At 35.6% G+C, this 15,926-nt stretch overlaps 1 protein-coding gene across 4 annotated transcripts in view; it reads left to right on the top strand.

Annotated features, from left to right (window-relative positions):
- Positions 1 to 15,926, top strand: part of DENND4C (DENN domain containing 4C) — a 127,100-nt gene that overhangs the window by 29,768 nt on the left and 81,406 nt on the right. For all 4 annotated transcript variants that reach the window (XM_060102040.1, XM_060102039.1, XM_060102037.1 and 1 more), the window contains exons 2-5: positions 244 to 565; positions 10,441 to 10,693; positions 11,630 to 11,699; positions 14,083 to 14,252. In XM_060102040.1, coding sequence (XP_059958023.1) covers positions 261 to 565; positions 10,441 to 10,693; positions 11,630 to 11,699; positions 14,083 to 14,252 — 798 coding nt within the window. In that variant the 5' untranslated portion in view covers positions 244 to 260. The remainder of the gene's footprint in view (positions 1 to 243; positions 566 to 10,440; positions 10,694 to 11,629; positions 11,700 to 14,082; positions 14,253 to 15,926) is intronic.

Raw genomic sequence — 15,926 nt, 5'->3', positions numbered from 1 at the left:
TGCGCGGCAATGAAGACCCAACGCGGCCAGAAATAAATAAATAAATCTATTTATTTATTTATTTTTAAAAACAAATTTTTTTTTTTTTAAAAAAACAGTCTTCTTCTACAGAATAACAATCTGATTATAAATCCAAGTGGGAAGTGCCTGTTAATCACTTAACTCAGGAGTATTTTAACTTCGTGAGTTAGGATAAAGCATTTTATTTAATTGATGTCTTTTTTTTTTCTTCCTCTCTTCTAGGATATATAGAAGCAGCCATGATAGAAGACAAAGGGCCAAGAGTGACTGACTACTTTGTTGTGGCAGGTCTCACTGATACATCTACTCTTTTGGATCAAGAAATAAATCGTTTAGATACTAAGTCTACTGGACCTAAAGCTCCAATTACAGACATTGCAGTTATTAACAAATCAGCTGGGGAAACAGTACCTGAGGGTTACACCTGTGTTGAAGCCACTCCGTCAGCTCTGCAGGCAAACTTGAACTACGGAAGTCTGAAAAGCCCAGAACTGTTCCTCTGTTATAAGAGAGGGAGAGAGAAACCACCCCTTATTGACATTGGGTACGGTGACTTATTTTGTTTTGCTCTAGTGAAGAGAATAAAATTTATTTAAGGTTCATGGCGATAGAAATACAAAATCCTTGATAGTTCTATTATTATTTGTTACTTCAAAATCAAGTATAGTGGGCTTCCCTGGTGGTGCAGTGGTTGAGAGTCCGCCTCCCGATGCAGGGGACACGGGTTTGTGCCCCGGTCTGGGAGGATCCCACATGCCGCGGAGTGGCTGGGCCCGTGAGCCATGGCCGCTGAGCCTGCGTGTCCGGAGCCTGTGCTCCGCAACGGGAGAGGCCACAGCAGGGAAAGGCCCGCGTACCGCCAAAAAAAAAAAAAAAAAAAAGAAAATCAAGTATAGTAAGATATTATGTATCTCTGTCTGTCCTTACTGAATTTCTCTGTATAGGATTGAGTCATTAGATTATTTCCTTTCAAAAGTATATTGAAATGAAGGCGTTAGAGCCTGAAATGTGATTTCATTTCTTTTTGTACATATCAGATAAGCTTATTAATTAAACATAAAAGAGCAAAAAGCTATAATAAAAGACAGTATATTTTTAAGGAGCTAGTTGGGTTACGCGATGAGCTTTTGTGAAGCTCTGAACTCATTTAACAAAGGAACATTCATGTTTTAAAAAATACAATTGGGACTTCCCTGGCAGTCCAGTGGTTAAGACTCCCTGCTTCCACTGCAGGGGGCACAGGTTTGATCCCTGGTTGCGGAACTAAGATCCTGCATGCCATGGGGCATGGCCACAAAAAAAAAAAAAAAAAAAGATGAAAAATACAATTGCACTGTGTGTTTTTTAATGCCAGGAGCAAAGCATTTACGGTTTAGAAGGAGTATAGTTGTTATGAGGTATTTAGTGTCTAGTCCACAGTCAATGAAGATCATTCTTCTGTGTAAAAGCTTTTTCTCCAAAAATGTCTATGTTGACTCTTCTTTAAGTAAAATGTGCTTTTAGAATACCTATAATACTTTACCATATATACATGTCATGTATTAAGTTCTTCTGCTCATTATAATTACCATCAGTTAGTACAAACATATGTATTTGAGAGCATCTTGGGAAATATTTGGGATCAATTTGTTCATTTATGCAAAACACGCAGTTGGAATTTTGATGGGGATTGCATTTAATCTGCATATCAATTTGGGGGGAGTATTGCCATCTTTACCATATTAAGTCTTCCAAACTATATGAGTTTTCTTTCCATTTATTCAGGTCTTATTTCTTTTAGCACTGTTTTATGGTTTGTAGTGTACAAGTCTTTCACCTCCTTAATTAATTTTTAAAAATATTTATTTTATTTATTTGGTTGTGCTGGGTCTTAGTTGCGGCAGGTGGCCTCCTTAGTTGTGGCTCGCCCGGCTCCATAGTTGTGGCATGCGAACTCTTAGTTGCAGCATGCATGTGGAATCTAGTTCTCTGACCAGGGATCAAACCCAGGCCCCCTGCATTGGGAGCACAGAGTCTTAACCACGGCACCACCAGAGAAGTCCCTCCTTAATTAATTTTATTAAATATTTCATTCTTTTGGATTCTGTTATAAATGGGATTATTTTCTTAATTTCTTTTTCGGATTGTTCATTGCTGATGTGTGGCAACACAGGTGGGTTTTATCAACTTCATGCGTTAATCTTATACCCTGCAATTTTGCTGAATTTGTTAGCTCTAATAGCTTTCTTGTGGATTTTGGGGGGATTTTTTATTGTATAGGATCATGTCATTTGCAAATGGAGATAGTTTTATTCCTTCCTTTGCACTTTGATTTATCCCCCCCAAACACACCCCCCTTGTCTTATTGCTCTGGCTAGAACTTAACAGTATGGTGTTGAATAGCAGTGGTGCAAGCAGGCATCCTTGTCTCATTCCTGATCATAGGTGGAAGGCTTTCAGTCTTTCACCATTGAGTATGATGTTAGCCGTGGGTTTTTCATAAATGCTATTTATCATGTTAAGGAAGGTCCCTTCTATTGATGGTTTTATGAGGGCTTTTACCGTAAAAATATGTTGGGTTTTGTCAGTTGCCTCTTTTTTAATTGATAATGATCATGTGGATTTTTCCTTCATTTTATTAATGTGATGTATTACATCGATTGCGTTTCTTAGGTTGAGTCCCTCTTTTAATGTAACCATAATACCACACCTAAAAAATGGTTAATTCTTGAATATCATCATATATCCAAATTACCCTGATTGTTCCAGGAAATGTTTTTTTTTAAACAGTTGGTCGCTGGTGGTTCTGTTCATAGTTGTTCTGATATTAAGAATGGTAGTGAGCTGCTACATTTGGCCACCACTTGTTTTGCTCATCATTTCCTTTACTGTTCCAACAGAGCTCTGGTGAAATTGTCCCAAGGTCCTCATTATGTTCAAATTTCCAAAGCCAAAGGATGTTTTGTCCTTATCTTACTTTACTTTAACTCCTTTAGTATAGTACATATCACCCTATTTAGCTTCTACAATTTTCCTTCAAGTCAGTACAGTTGCAGTGGGGGTCATACAAGTTTATAAGATTAGTGGACATAAGAGCCAGTTTAGAAAGGATGGAGCATGACTGGGAATTGGAGTTATAGAGGCTTCTTTTTGAAAGCGTGACTTTAAGGGAACGAGAAGATAGATATGGGCCTTGCTGTTTTGTCCATGGACCAGTATTGTCCATAGGGCCTGTGAGTGTGTTAGAGAGTCAGAATCTCAGGCACTGCCCTAGATCTACTTAATCTGTATTTTAACGAAATCCCCAGCAGCAATGGTTTAGGATACCTGAAAGGTGAGGGGATACAGGGTCCAGGGCTATTTTTTAACATTTCTCCCAGGAGAGAACCTTGAACATCTTTATATTGAAGGGAAGAAACCAATGGAGAAGGAAGGGTTGAAAATATAGGACTGAGAGGTTTTACTGTCAGTTCTTTTATTTTCTCTGTGGTTTTCTTAAGAAGATAGGTAATATCCATAATAGGATGGGTATGGGATAAAAGTTTGATGATATTCATGTCAGTTGAAGGGAAACCAGCCCCAGGGACTTACCTTGTGTTCCAGCCCTCACTGTTCTCTCTGTTAGCCATCCTTTAAAGGTTATCTGTTCACATCCTCATCCCCAGACCTCCCACCATATAGTTGTAATTAAAAGGGTATAAGTCTCTGAAAGTTTGTTGTTCCTTGTGATTCAGGGGCATAACTTAAAAATGATGACTTAGATAATTATACTTAGATGCTTTCAGGTTGCAAGCGGCTCTTTCATATATATCTTGCAGTTCCCTAAGGCTTCTAATTTCTGTTAACTGATCCAGGTTTGCTTGAGTGTGCGGTAGTCTTTTAGCTGATCATGGTGGTAAAGTTTCTCTCCAGATCAAATAATTGTTAATATCTGGTGATTTGGTCTTTTTTCCCCTCTTTCCCCTCAATTAAGCATACTAGTGAGGTTTGGAAAAACCTGTTAGCCAGTATAAAGACAGGTACCCATCTCATTCAACTAAATATGAAACAGAGTTGTCAAACTTTTGACCTTTTGGACTGTTTTATAAACAAGATGAGATATTTATAAAAATAACAGTTTTTTTTCCTGGAAAAGATGTTTAGTTAAAATATGTAAGATCTGATATTCCCTCATAATTTCAAATACTCCATAAAGTGTAATGTAAACAGGTCACTATATTATTGTATATGTCAGATGTGTTTTTTGAGATAAAGAATCACAGACTACAAAGTTTTTATCTTCCTTCACTTATCAGATTGATTGACTTTCATATGAATTTTTTTTCCAGCACTTTGGTTTTTGAAAAATTTCAAACATACGGAAAAGTTAACAGAATATTGTAATAAACACCAGTATCCTTTTCTCCTAAATGGTAAACTGTAGTATAATGAACAATATGCTGTCCATCTAGATTCAACAAATTAACATTTTCCAATATTTTTGTTAAACTATTTGAAACGAGGCTGAAGCTATCATAACAATTCTCCTATGAATACTTCACCATGCATGCCTTAAGACATGTTCCTAATGACCATGGTATATAGAAAATTAATAATTCCATCATATTTTTCAGTATCCACTCCCTAGCCAAATATTTGCAGTCGTCTCAAGAATGTTTATTTATAGCTTAAAAAAAAATCCAGGATCCTGTCGTGGCTTACCTGTTGTATATGGGTATTGTACCTCTTTAGTCTGTTTATCTAGAACATTCCCCAACATTTTTCTGTGATAAATAGACATATCGAAGAGTCTGGGCCACTTGTTTTATAGAATGCCCTACATTCTAGATTTATCTGATTGTTTCCTCATCAAGTCATTTAACTTGTTCCTTTATTGTCAGTATTTCCTGTAAACTGGATGTTAGGTTTAAAGTCTGGATTAAATGTACATTAAATATTTTTGGCAAGAATACTTACAGGTAGCGCTAGCATCAGGAAAGCATGTAGTAACAGATTGTCCCATAATTAGTTATGCTAAGTTCAGTCACTTGGTTAAAATGGTTGTTTGCTATCTATTGTAAAGGCATTTTTATTTTTTTCTGTTATTTAAGTAATTTGTGGAGTTGTGGGCATTGTTTAAATACCTTGTCGCCTAACACCTTTTCACTTACTGTTTCCATTGGTCATTGCCTGAATTAGATCTTGTATGGGGGGATGTAAAATGAGACTTTTCTAACACTGTCATTTAAAAAATACATTTTTAATTGGCATTTTATTATAATGAAGAGCTTTCCTATTCTCTTGGCCTCAATTTTTAATGAGACAAATTTTTAAATTTGTTTTGAGTATAATTGAGGAACTGTGAATTTTAATTTATTCCATTTGATAAAAATCAATTACAATCCTTATTCTTTTTGCCCAAATTGTCCCAAGTTTGGCCAGTGGGAGCCCTTTCCAGCTGACTGCTATGTCAATCAAAATTTGGAGCTATGTGTATTCATTGTTACTGAGGTGTCTATTTTTTATATAAACAAATATTTATATAAATCATGAGTTCATACTCATATTTTAACTTCAAATTTTAACATTAAAATCTTACTGAACTCATTTTGGATTGTATCTTGTTTCTCTTATGCTGAAAATCTTGGTTTCTAAATCATAAACATGTTACTTATTTATCTTATTTACATAAGGTAATCTCAAGTTATAGTATCAGTTTTACTACCAATAGTAATTCTGTTACTGAGTTCCTTGTCCCTAGAATAAAACCCATTAAGCATTTACAGAGTACTGTGTTAAAAAATTATATGAAATAGTTTTTCTATGTGGTTATATTACCAATTTGCTATGCAGTTAGGTTCATTTGTTCCTTTTTGTGTTTCATTTGTTTTAAAATTCTTTCTTTTAATATGGAAAATATTGTTGCGGTTCAGAACACATAAAAAGATATATTTAGAGTAGTATTGCTTCAGTTTCTGTTTCTTCTACTCCTTTCTCCATACTTTCTGCCCTCTCCTCCCCTGTTGTTTAGTTTCTGATTTATCCTTTTAAATGTGTGTTTTTACAGAAATAAACAAACACATATGTGTGTATAGTTTTATTTCTTCCTCTTAAACAAAATGCAGATACTGTGTACACTATTTTATACTCTGTTTTTTCACCTAACAACATCTCCTGGGAACCACTCCATTTCTGAAAATGGAGATCTTTCTCACTCTTTTTTTTTTTTTTTTTTTAAATAGCTTTGTAGCACTTATTTGTGTGGATGTATCATACTTTATTCAGCCAGCCTCTATTGATGGACATTTGGGTTCTTTCCTATCTTGTGCCGTTAAAGAATGCTTTGGTGAATAATGTTGTGCATATGTTGTTACGTATTTGTGGAGTTATATTTTCAGGTAGATCCTAGAAAGGAATTGCTGGGTTGAAAGATACATACATGCATAATTTTGTTAAATGTTACCAAATTTCCCTCCATTGTGATTGTGCCATTTTATACTACCATCATCACTGTATGTCAGTGCTTCTTTCCCCACAAGCCATCAACAAAGTATGTGATAAGATTTTTGAACTTTTGTTAGTCTCACAGTAGAGAAATGGTATGTCAGAATAATTTTAATGAGGTTAAGTATTTCTTCAATGTTTAAGGACCGTTTTTTCTTTTGTGAACTCTTAATGTCTTTTGGCATTAACTGTTTGTTAATGTCTTTTTTAAAAACAGGTTTTTGATTAATTCTTTTAAAATTCAGGATAGTGGTTTTCCTTAATGATATAGTGATTGGAAGGGAGAATAATGAGAACCATTGGTGATTGTCTGTTTTTTGGTCTGGAGCTGGTTATACAGGTTTGTACACTTTATGCCAATAAACTGAGCAATATGCTTAAGTAAAAAAATAAAATCAGGTTTTTGGTCTTTTTCTTGTTTTTTTAATGAGATTTTTATGTGTTAGGAAGATGAACTTTTTGTAAAAAGAGTCACCAGATGTTTTCTCCAAGTTTATTAATTTGTCTTTTTTAAAAATTGAAGTATAGTTGACTTACACTGTTATGTTAATTTATAAGGTATACAGTGTAGTGATTGAATATTTATACTCCATATAAAGTTATAAAATATTGATTATATTCCCTGTGCTGTACATTACAGCCTTGTAACTTATTACAAGTAGTTTGTATCTCTTAATCCCTTTTACCTATTTTGCCCCTTCTCCATTCCTCTCCCCTTATAATTTGTCTTTTGACTTGGTTTACAGCGTTTTTTTGTCATGTAAAGTTTATTTTATGAAGTTTATTTTCTTAACTCTTTTCTTTTATTGCCTCTAGATTTTGAGTCATAGTTAGATTTTTCCTACTGCTAGGTTTTCTTTTAGTATGTTTTCATTCTTTACATTTACATATGTGATCCACTGGGAGCCCTTTCTGTGTATAGTGTTGAACTACAGATAGAATTTTGTTTGTTTATTTTTCCCAAATGGCAATTTACTTATTCAAGCACCGCTTATTAAATTAAAAAGTCCATCTTTCCCTCAGTGTATTGAGGTGTCACCTTTATCATATACTAGATTTCTGTTCATTGTTCTTTCTATTTACTCATTTGCCAATAGTATTTTGATTTAAATATGGAGGCTTTATAGTGTTATATTTAGTTGGGCTTTAACAACTTCATTGAGCTATAATTCACATATCATACAATTCACCCATCTAAAGTGTACAATTAAATGGTCTTTAGTATATTCACAGAGTTGTGTAGCCACAATCCATTTTAGAACACTTTCATCACGCTAAAAAGAAACCTTATACCCTTAGCAGTCACTCCAATACTCTTTCCTACTCTCTAGTCCTAGGCAACTACTAAATTACTTTCTGTCTCTGTATATATACCTGTTCTGGACATTTCATGTAAATGCAATCATACTATGTGTGGTCTTTTTTGTCTGGCTTTTTTCACTTAATATGTTTAGAAGGTTCATCCATGTTGTACTATGTATCAGTACTTCTTTGTTTTTATTGATCCATGATATTGTTAACATGGCTATACTACAGTCTACATATCCATTCATTAGTTGATGGACATTTGATTGTTTCCACTTTTTGGCTGTTGTGGATAATGCTGTTATAAGCATTTGTGTACCAGTGTTTGCATAGATGTGTTTTCTTTTCTCTTGTGTATATATTGAGAAGAATCTGTTTACTTTTCCTCTTGGGTCATGTGGAAAATATGTTTAACCCATTGAGGAACCGTCAGACTGTTTTCCAGAGCTGTTGATTTCCACCAGCATTGTATGAGGATTCCAATTTTTCTGACACTTGTTATTATCTGTCTTTTTTATTCTAGCCATTCCCATGAATGTGAAGTGGTATCTCATCATGGTTTGATTTGCAGTTCCCTAATGGCTAATAGTATGTTCAAGATCTTTTTATGTGCTTTCGGACATTTGTATATCCTCTTTAGACAAATGTCTATTTAGATTCTTTGCCCATTAAAAACAAAGATGTTTTATTTTAAAATAATTTTACTTTTACAGAAGAATCGTAAAGATAGTACAGAGAATTCCTATATATCCTTTGCCAGTCCTGTGACCGTTTTTAAATGGTGTAATTTTTTTATATTGATTTGTAAGATTTTTTTTTACATATTCTGGAAAGAATTTCCTAGTTAAATATATGATTTGCAAATATTTTCTCACAATCTGTGGTTATCATTTCACTTTTTTTTTTTTTCATTTTTTTTTATTGCGGTACATGGGCCTCTCACTGCTCTGGCCTCTCCCGTTGTGGAGCACAGGCTCCGGACGTGCAGGCTCAGCAGCCATGGCTCGCGGGCCCAGCCGCTCCATGACATGTGGGATCTTCCTGGACCAGGGTACGAACCTGTGTCCCCTGCATCGGCAGGCGGACTCCCAACCACTGTGCCACCAGGGAAGCCCCCATTTCACTTTCTTGATGGTATCAATTGTAGCACGGAAGTTATTAATTTTAATGAAGTCCAGTTTATCTGTTTTTCTTTTGTCACTTGTGCTTTTGGTGTCATATATAAAAAGGCTTAGTCTAACACAAGGCCACAAAGACTTATTCCTATGTTTTTTTCTAGGAATTTTATAGTTTTAACTCTTACATTTAAGTGTTTTATCCATTTTTGGTTTTCTGGTGTGTAGTGTAAGGAAGGGGTCCAACTTTGTTCTTTTGCATTTGGATATCCAGTTTGTCCCAGCACCATTTGTTGAAAAGATTATTCTTTTTCCATTGATTTATCTTGCCACTCTTGTCAAAATCAATTGACTGTAAGTGTATGGGTTTAATTCCAGACTGTCCACGTTATTCCATTGATCTATATGTTTATCCTTATTCTAGTACTGCACTGTACTGATGACTAGATTGGTAGTAAGTTTTGAAATGGGGGAGTGTGAATCCTCCAAGTCTGTTGTTTTTTTCTAGATTGCTTTGGCCTATACTGGGTCCCTTGCATTTCCATATGAACTTTAGGATTTTGTTGCCTGTTTCTAAAAAAGCAGGCAGCTAGGATTTAGATAGTAATTTGACATCTAACCAATATTAAGTCTTCTTATCTATGACCATGAGATGACTTTTATTTATTAGCTCATCTCTAATTTCTTTAAATGGTGTTTTATAGTTTCAGTCAGGGTTTTTTTTTTTTTTTTTTTTTACGGTACGCAGGCCTCTCACTGCTGTGGCCCCTCCCGTTGCGGAGCACAGGCTCCACATGCGCAGGCTCAGCGGCCATGGCTCATGGGCCTAGCCGCTCCGCGGCATGTGGGATCCTCCCGGACCGGGGCATGAACCTGTGTCCCCTGCCTCAGCAGGCGGACTCTCAACCACTGCGCCACCAGAGAAGCCCAGTCGGGATTTTTTTTTTTTTTTGCTGTACGCGGGCCTCTCACTGCTGTGGCCTCTCCCGTTGCGGAGCACAGGCTCCGGACACACAGGCTCCGCGGCCATGGCTCGCGGGCCCAGCCGCTCCGCGGCATGTGGGATCCTCCGGGATCGGGGCACGAACCCGTGTCCCCTGCATCGGCAGGCGGACCCTCAACCACTGCGCCACCAGGGAGGCCCCCAGTCGGGATTTTTAAAGGTGGAATTTTGACAGGAATTATGATGGTAAATTTTGTGAAAACATCTGAATACTAGATAAAACTTCTGAGAATTGACCTGAGGATGATTGTGGTATTGCCCCTTTTTTGTTTCATATGTTTCTTGTAATAAGCAATAAAAAAAATCAAGTTGTTTGATCCTATTTACACTTCTAAAATTGTATTCTAGCTGTTGAAAAATAGTAGGAGATTTATAATTCCCAAAGTAATTATTTTAGTTTTGGTTTGCAGTTAAGGTTTGGGAAACAACAGGGGAGACCAAAAAAAAAATTTATTTTGTTCTCAAGGAGAAAACTAGCCTTTACCCTGACATATGTTTACTTATTTATTTATTTCTTCCCTCCCTGCCATGCAGAGTTTTATATGATGGGAAAGAAAGACTAATTTCAGGATGTGAAGTGATCCAAGCCACACCCTATGGTCGCTGTGCCAATGTCAACAATAGTTCAACTACTTCACAAAGAATCTTTATTACTTATCGAAGGGCTCCTCTAATTCGACCCCAGAATTCGTTGGCTGTAACTGATATCTGTGTTATCGTAACCAGTAAGGGAGAAACCCCTCCTCATACCTTCTGCAAAGTTGACAGAAACTTAAATTGTGGAATGGTAAGAATAAAGTTTCATTTCCAAAATTTCATAAGAAAATTAAAAAAAATTTTGGACTTCTCTTTATTATTGGGCTTATTATTTACTCTCAGTTTATATTGTCATGATTTTTTTTTTATTACTTTTAGCTCTCTAATTTTTATGGTTCATAATAACTTAAAAAAATCCTTAGCTACTTGATGTTTTAGAATAATTTCATCCAGAAAATAGATGCTTAAAGTCAGGGATTTTTTTTTTTTTTTGATATGTGCTAATACATTACACTAATATACAGGTTTTGTTAGCTTTTGGGTTTTAGTGGTGTCTTCAAGGACAATTGCAGGGAGATTGGGTCAAGACACCCTTTATATTTATTTATTTATTTTAAACATTGTAGTTTTCATATTTATTTTAAAAGGGCTCTACTGAAGAAGAAAATGCAACATATACATTGGATTTATAGTTTTATGACACTAAACTTTACTGTTGGATTATGTTTATTTTGAAAAACAACTTAAAGCAAACTAATATTAGCTTAAATGAGGTATAGGCAGAGCTGACCCATGCACCCAAGGCTATTAGTCAAGACAGGTTTGCCTCTGGAGATAATGACTTCATAGCATCTAGTGACCCCGGTCTTCCCTAGTTTGGGCTCAGCACCCACGTTTTGTGCTGTTTCTTTCAAATAGAGGGAGCCTCTGCATGACTACAGAATTGTAAAATTTTTGAAACAACCTTTGCATCAGTTTAATTTTCGTGGCAATGTTTTTTTATTCCTTTTCTTCTAGTGTTTTCAGTTTCATGTTTTGCTATATTGTATACTATATAGTCTGTTTGATAAACATGTTTTAAATAGACTTCCCTGAGGAAATAATCAAAATCTTTAGAAGACATTCAACAAAATCAATTTATTATCACTCTTCTGTCTTTTTTTTAAACCTAATTTATATTTTACAGTGGGGTTCCAGTGTGTTTCTGTGTTATAAGAAGTCTGTGCCTGCTTCTAATGCAATAGCATATAAAGCTGGTAAGTAAATGGAAAAAAAAAGGTCTCTGTATTGTTGCACACTAACATTTGGTTAGAAGAGATAGTGTATGCTCCCTTATACAGTTTGTGGAATTGATCTATTCATAAATTGAATTATCTGTAACTTTAGCATGTAAAGGTGTAAGTTTTCCTAAATACATTACATACTACAAGATACATTAGTATTACCCCCCACCAACAAAAATATACTGTTAATTAAATGGAAAATTTTATTCCAAACAAGCATTTGTGGAATAAACATTCAGTTTTAGTCAACACTAATAGATTTAATAGTTGAGTGGAAAATATTTACTCTCTGACCTTTTATATTTTGGCAGTCAGAAAGGTGTCAAAGTACATCTTTACTTCTTATATATTTCCTTCTCTTATCTCTGTGTGTCTGATTTGAAACCACATGTTACTTGCCATGAAAGGTGGAGTTGCTTCCTTTCTCCCTTGTTGCAAAGAATCAGCTATATGGAAGAGAGGAGGGCCTGAGAACCTTTTCTGCCATGAAATGTTTGAGAAATCTATCGCCACATTCTTACTGCACAGTAAAGTGTCAAGGGCTGTAAAGATTTAAGTGTGACCTCTTCATCCCACTGGTATGGTGGGATAAAAACTGAAAATACAGGTATGCTCCAGTTGTAAATAGAAGAGATACTGGAATACTTCTTTGTGAAAAGAAGCAGTGTCAGTTACTTTTTATTGTGCACAATTTTTGGAATAAAGTTTTACTTCAGGGAAGTCAGGCAAATCCATATATGAGAAATCTTAATTGTCTTCATAAAGACATTCATACTAATGTATCAAACCATTTAATATAAAAGTAAAGGCAGCAATTAGCAGTTATAAATTTCAGTATCACGTTAAAATGTAATACTGTTAATATTGCTGTAATGTGTTGATTATGATTTCCTTAGAAGTTTTTTTTTTTTTTTTTGGTGGTGAGGAAGTGTCACTTAAAGAAAACGTATAGAAACAAGTTTTGTGAAGGTGTTCAGGTATTTGATATAAGACATATTTTAGAATAAAGAATTTTGGAGACTGAATTTGGACTCAAAATTCTGCTACTGACTTTCAAGTGTTTAACCTAGAGGTGGTCTGTGTGTTAGAGATATTAGAGGCTAATGAATTGATGCCATGTAGCTACTTTATTCTGAAGGGTCTTTGTTATGCTTCTCAGAGTGCCCCCTGCTCCTGCTTCTGTGATCTCGCATACTCTGTACAGAAACAAGAGTTTCTGTCTCATTTACTTTTCATGTTACATTCATTTTACACTGCTGCTCTCTCAAGAAAAGTTTAGGGGCTGTGATAATTTCTGCTGCCTTGGCATTATTTCATAACACTTGTCCCTTCCCTGAATTTTTTTTTTCTCTCCACAGAAGACTAACTGAAATAGTTGATAAATTTCCCTGTATGTTTCTTGCATTCTCTAAGATGTTGGCAGTATGTAGGGAAAATACATTAAGATTAATGATCCTGTTGAATAGAGTTTTAACTAGTATATTTAATACATTTTAACGTTATAGTGAACTTTAAGTCCATGGGTAAAAATAAATGGTAGGGCCTCCCTGGTGGCGCAGTGGTTGAGAGTCCGCCTGCCGATGCAGGGGACACGGGTTCGTGCCCCGATCCCGGAGGATCCCACATGCCGCGGAGCGGCTGGGCCCGCGAGCCATGGCCGCGGGGCCTGTGTGTCCGGAGCCTGTGCTCCGCAACGGGAGAGGCCACAGCAGTGAGAGGCCCGCGTACAGCAAAAAAAAAAAAAAAAAAAAAAAGGTAAATTTGTTACTTATTTTACTGATATGGAAAGAGAAAAATTGATCTTGAAATTTCACACAAATATTTCTGTAAAATGTGCTATTAAAATATCCTATTAATATGTATTAATATGTAATATGTAAAATATCCTATTAATATGTATAACATTAATATGTAATTAGTAACTATTTAAAAGTAACTTTTTTTTTTTTTTTTTTTTTTTTTTTTTGCGGTATGCGGGCCTCTCACTGTTGTGGCCTCTCCCGTTGCGGAGCACAGGCTCCGGACGCGCAGGCTCAGCGGCCATGGCTCACGGGCCCAGCCGCTCCGCGGCATATGGGATCCTCCCAGACCGGGGCACGAACCCGTATCCCCTGCATCGGCAGGCGGACTCTCAACCACTGCGCCACCAGGGAGGCCCTAAAAGTAACTATTTTTAAAAAATTATCGGGAGTTCCCTGGCAGTCCAGTGGTTAGGACTTGGCGCTTTCACTGCCGTGGGCCCGGGTTCAATCCCTGGTCAGGGAACTAAGATCCTGCAAGCCGTGTAGCACAGCCAAAGAATAAAAAATAATAAAATAATAAATAAATAAATATCATTATGTCCTTTCTCCAATAGGTTTAATTTTTAGGTATCCAGAAGAGGACTATGAGTCATTTCCACTCTCAGAATCTGTCCCTCTCTTCTGCCTTCCAATGGGGGCTACAATTGAATGTTGGGATCCCCAAAGCAAATACCCTCTTCCAGTTTTTTCAACTTTTGTCCTCACAGCCTCTTCTGCTGAAAAGGTATATTTTTTCCTCTTTTATTAAACCTATTTTGTCCACGTTTTTAATCCATAAAATGATTAATGTAAGTTGAATGTGAATGTTAGGATTATTTGGACACAATACATTTCTGTTTAAATTTGTACTATAATGCCCAAAGTGAGATGTCTATATGAAAGTTGGGATCAGGATGCTGATACCCCTGGAGTGTCTATAGGAGCAAATATAAAGTCTCTGGAGAGATACCCTCAAAACCCAGGCCTCAACATGAGATTCTAGTGAAAGTTAGAAGACATAGGTACCATAGGAAGAATCAACAAGACACAGAGCTGGATTACACCCTTAAGATATTGAAATGATAGAATAACAATATCAAAGATATTATAAATTGAATATATAATTGAAATGATTCAAGACCTAATAGAGGGGCTCAGAACATCAAGGAAAGAACAGGATATTTTGAAAAATGAGTAGACAGGTTGGAAAAGCAATCAAATGTCTAGAAATGAAAATATCCATAAAATTTAAAATGTAATGAATGGTTTAAACAGCAGATAAGTCATACATGAAGGAAGAATTAATGAAGTGGAAAATAGGTTATCTTGAATGTGGCACAGGAATATATAAAACATAAAAGGAGTTTAAAAATGCAGAGGATAGAATCAAATGGACCAATAGATATTTAATGAACCCCAGAAGGAGAGACTAGAAAAGGGAGAGACAGCATTTTAAGAGCTAGTGGTTGATTGAGAGTTTTCCAACGTTGATGAAAAATTGAGTTTTTCAGGTTAAAGATACACTCTGAATCTTCAGCAGAAAAAAAATAAAAGTACAAAACCACCTCTTTTCATATTATAGTAAAATGATAGAATACCAAAGACAAAAAACAACCAGAAAGAAAAGACATACTTACAAAGGTATAACTATTAATTGATGGCTAATTTCTCAACAACAACAGTGAGGGTCATAAGACAAATAATACATTAAAATTGAGGGAGTAAGTGAAGATAGTTTAAACAGTATGCAGAAAGTGCTAGCCATAAAAGAAAAGATGAATAATAGGACCTCATTGGAGTTAAGGACATCTGTTCATTCAAAGGTACCATTAAGAAGGTGGAAAAGCAAGGCCCCAGGCTGGGAGAAAGTAATGTGATACTGCAGGTATTCCATAAGGGTCTTGTATTCAGAATACTTAAAGAACTTCTATATTGTCATCAAGGATAAGAAATAACTCTGTGGCCCAACAGGTATACACCTGAGCATATCCCAAGAGAAATGAGTATATATATTCTCCAAAACACATGTATATTTGTATACTTTATTGGTAATAGCCAAAAATTCAAAACGTGTATAAACAGTAATAATAACATAGAATGATAATTTAAAATAAAAAAGAGATGGCAAAAAAGCAATATTAGGAAATAAAAAATAAATAAAACTACAGATCTAGTAGAAATTTAAAAATTGAAAACTTTCTTAGGAAATTTGATAGAATAGCCAATTTTATTGAAATGTGTAACTAACCAAGGCTGACTCTTGTGGAGCAAACAAAAATACATCTGTGTCTTCATTCTCCAGTCTTCAAGTTTACAGCTACTGTACTGAAGATGATAATTAAGGTTAAGTGTCCAGCACAGTGTCTGGAACATAATAAAATACTCACTAAATGGAAGGCCAGTACTATATTGACTGGAT

This window comes from Mesoplodon densirostris, chromosome 6, assembly GCF_025265405.1.
Source record: "Mesoplodon densirostris isolate mMesDen1 chromosome 6, mMesDen1 primary haplotype, whole genome shotgun sequence".
Taxonomy (NCBI): Eukaryota; Metazoa; Chordata; class Mammalia; order Artiodactyla; family Ziphiidae; genus Mesoplodon; species Mesoplodon densirostris.
Note: the sequence above shows the minus strand (reverse complement) of the source record. Positions and strands in the feature narration are given on the sequence as shown.